The following is a 3,944-nucleotide window of genomic DNA, read 5'->3' on the forward strand; positions in this document are numbered from 1 at the left end:
CCCGCAGCACCGAGCTCTCGGAGGGGTACTGGTACGTAGTCTCTAGGGCTGTCTCGCTGAAGGAGATCTTGAGCTGGGGGTGGGGGGCGAAGGAGGCAGGTCACCCACCTCAGCCCCGTGCAAGGTGGGCGTGGGGCTGGATCTGGGCACCCGCTGCCTTTGCCCTCCTCACCCCTCCGGGACCCAGTTTTCCTTCGATCAGTTTCAAAAACATGAGACTTGGGCCTGCGTTTGGCAGGGGCAGAGGTGAGTAACGCAGGACCAGGGTTCCCAACTCGTAGCGGGCGGGAGGCAGAAGGGTAAGGACAAACTAAAAACGCGGGCATAGTCCTGCGATCAGGACGGGAAGCCTCCCCGAGGTGAGCTTGGAGCTGGCTGGGAGGGGGTCCCAGGGAAAAGCAAGGCAACCCACAGCAGGGCCCCGAGGAACACTCTTCCCTCCACACAGGGGCGTCCCCAGAGGTGCAGCCAGGGAAGGTGACAGGGCAGAGGGGAGAGTCCGGGCAGATGTGGGGGGGCGGGGCTTGGAGAGTGCTCAGAAGGGACAGGCAGACAGGCACAACACCAGACAGGAGAGGGAGGGACAGGCTCCCCATAAACAGCCCGCTCCCCCGCAGCCCTGGGCCCTCCTCAGAAGCTCAGGGGAAGGGAAGGGGCAGCGTGGGGTTAACCCGGAGCAAAAAGCAGGAGGTTGCCCTGACCGGTTTGGCTCAGGGGATAGAGCGTTGGCCTGGGGACTGAAGGGTCCCAGGTTCGATTCCGGTCAAGGGCATGTACCTTGGTTGCGGGCACATCCCCGGTGGGGGGTGTGCAGGAGGCAGCTGATCGATGTTTCTCTCTCATCGATGTTTCTAACTCTCTATCCCTCTCCCTTCCTCTCTGTAAAAAATCAATAAAACTATATATATATATATATATAGCAGGAGGTTCCTGTGAACTCCCTGGAAAGGTCCAGACCTATCGGGCCTTCCCAGCATATGTTTTGAGACACTTGGGGCTGGCTCCCCGCACCCCCGAGCCTCAGCGGACTGGGATGTGAGTAAAGCCTGGAAGGTGGCTGGACAGGAAGTTGCTAACATGGGTCCCCACTGGAGCCTGAAACTCAGGAACTGTCACTCTTGCACTGGCTCCCCATCTCACCGGGACAAAAGCTAGAGCCTGACCAAAGTCTAAGTCTAGGGCAGTGATGGCGAACCTATGACACGCATGTCAGAGGTGACATTCGAACTCATTTTTTTGGTTGATTTTTCTTTTTAAATGGCATTTAAATATATAAAATAAATATCAAAAATATAAGTCTTTGTTTTACTATGGTTGCAAAGATAAAAAAATTTCTATATGTGACACGGCGCCAGAGTTAAGTTAGGGTTTTCAAAATGCTGACACGCCGAGCTCAAAAGGTTCGCCATCACTGGTCTAGAGGATGCTGCCATGGCCACGCCCTCACCTCTGGGCATCCTCCCTCCAGCCACAGGCCCAGGCACTCCCGCGCAGGCCTCGGCGGCTGCCCCCTCTGCCTGGAACACTCTTCTCCCAAACATACCCAATGCCCCTCTCCCAGCCACACATTACAGTCACACCCACTCCCACTCCTCCGGCCTCCAGCTTCCACTCACCCTGCGCTTTACTGCCCTGTGTCTTCTGTCAACAGGAGACTGGGAGATGCTTTACTGGGTAAGGAGGGGTTCATGCAGACCCCAGATGAGGTCCCAGCAGAGGACCAAGGCTGGGGGAGCCCAGCCTGTACACAGTTGACCCGTCTGTGAAATGGCTGATAGAATTGGTGACAGCAACCAGACCCTTTGCATCCAAACTTCTTAAAGGGGCCATCTCTGGTTCTGTGACTGACAGATTTACCCAAACTTCTGGGAACCCACGTCTCTTTTCTTTTCATGTCCCCCTTCGGGGACGAGCTCTGCAGTGTGTTAGACACGCTGAAAAGGGGCTCATTTTTTTTGCTTTCAGTCCATGTTTGACTCTCTCCACACTGCTTCCCTCCCCCAACCCCAACTTCTGACTGGGCTTCCCAGGAATGTACAGCCTGCACGGGAGGGGGTGCAGAGGGGTGACTCACTGGCTCCTCATCAGCTATATAAGGTCCGGAGGGGGCTGGAGAGGGAGGGGCTCTGGGCCCGGGGCAAGCCTGGGGCTCCTCTGAATAAGGCTGGTGGAATTGGCCTGCAGATGTTACTTAGGGAAGGAGGCGGGCGGTGGGTGCTCCTATCCCTGAACTAGGGGGCAGAGCTGGGACAGGGATGCTAGCCCCTCATGAGCCTGAAAGGGCGAGGGGGAGGCCTGTGGTCCGCAGAGCGCTGCTCCGCCCCACCCCCACCCCGCTCTGCTTCCTCCTCTCACCACATCCTGAGTGGTGCTGGCAGGCAGGGCAGCGTCCCCACTCGGCCCCACCGCCTTCCGGCCCCCACCCCAGGCTTCCTGTTTGGGTGATCTGCTTCCGGCTCCCAGATCCCTGACCCAGGTATGGTCACCACCACAGGTCCTGCCCTGCACCCGGACGGCCCTGGACTTTGGGTCCCAAACTTCATGCTCCCTCTGCTCTTTCCACCCCAAAAGCAAAGCCAGCTGACTCCGTAGGAAGTGACTTTTCTGACCACTTCGCCCTGGCCTTCCTGACCTACCTCACTGCATGGTCGCGGGCTCAGGGTGGGCGCTTAAGCTCCTTGTGATGATGAGCGGGGGACAAATGACCCCCAAGCTGAACCTAGCCTGTGGTCCCTGTGGACACAGAAACCACGTCTGAGGGTGGCACATGTGGGATGAGGACTGGAGTCCAGGAAGGGCTTCCGTCTCGGGGGACTGCGGAAGGGGTGGGACCAGGGCCAGGCCAGGGAGCCCTTAGCCTGGCTTCTCCCACTTTCCTGCACACCCTGATTCCAGTCTGACCTCTGACCCTCCGCTGGCCTTGGCCCCACCCCTGTCCTCAACTCCCATTGGACTCCCTGCTCTCAGCAGTGCCTCCACGTTCACTTCTCTTTTTCTACCCCAAGGGGAGGGAGAGGCCAGCGAGAGGGGAACCCCAGTGTGAGCCAGTCCTGAGAAGCGAGGGCGAGGCCGGGGAGGAAGGCAGAGGCGGGAGGCTGGGAGAGGCGGCACTGTCCGAAGCAGAGGCCGGCTGGGGGTGCAGCCTGAGGTCGCCCACTCTAACGGCCTCAGTGTGTGTCTCTCCCAGGGGCAGACTTGCTCTTTGGCCAGCCCTGTCCCATTCCCCACGCCCTCCAGCCCAGGCCGTGGCCACTCAGCTGTCCTCTCTTCCTTGGGGTTCTGAGGCCTCCCTCCACTCACTTCTTCCTTCAGTTTCTCTCTAGAACCCCAAAGCCAACCGCCCCCCCCTGCCCCCCATCCCCCCCTGGAAGCTGTGAGGGCTGTCATCCTGGTGACCCTGCTTGTCACAGAGTCAAGGCTGTTGGCCTGTCTCCCACCAGATGGGCTGGGTTGGGTCACAGACTCAGAGGAAAGGAAGGAAAGAAATGGGGGGCCTTAGAGCCCGAGGGAGCAGAGAGGGAGCAGTCAGGGCACACCCTGCGACACCCCAGGGACAGCATGGTTGTGGGCAGACCCTCGAGGCTTGGCCATGGACAAGGGGCTGTGAGAAGGAAGGGGTGTCTGCAGAGGAGGGCAGGGGAGGCTGACCAGAGGACCAGGAGCAGGGTCAGAGAGAAAGGTGGAGTTCAGAGCCCAGAGGGCACGGCGAGTGGGCTGCTACGAAGTCTGGCTTGGCTGCTCCCTACCTGTTTGTGGTGCCTTTCAGGGGACCCCTTGACAAGGCAGCTGCGGCTGAGGCGGAGGTAGCCCCCCAGAACCGAGATCTCCTCCGCAGTCGGGTACCACTTCTTCCCAGCCCCGGGGGCCGCAGCATCAGCGGGGGCAGGAGCAGCAGGGGCTGCGTGGGGCGCAGACCGACTGGGGTTGGCGGTGAAGGTGTGCCC

At 59.9% G+C, this 3,944-nt stretch overlaps 1 protein-coding gene across 1 annotated transcript in view; it reads right to left on the reverse strand.

Moving 5' to 3' along the window:
- The window catches only part of PPP1R18 (protein phosphatase 1, regulatory subunit 18), a 25,488-nt gene that overhangs the window by 309 nt on the left and 21,235 nt on the right, over positions 1–3,944 (reverse strand). Inside the window, exons 3-4 of the mRNA XM_014537270.1 lie at positions 3,747–3,941; positions 6–73 (exon numbers count right to left, since the gene is read on the reverse strand). Of these exons, the coding sequence (XP_014392756.1) occupies positions 6–73; positions 3,747–3,941 (263 nt within the window). The remainder of the gene's footprint in view (positions 1–5; positions 74–3,746; positions 3,942–3,944) is intronic.

This window comes from Myotis brandtii, unplaced genomic scaffold (genome assembly GCF_000412655.1).
Source record: "Myotis brandtii unplaced genomic scaffold, ASM41265v1 scaffold1750, whole genome shotgun sequence".
NCBI classification, from domain to species: Eukaryota; Metazoa; Chordata; class Mammalia; order Chiroptera; family Vespertilionidae; genus Myotis; species Myotis brandtii.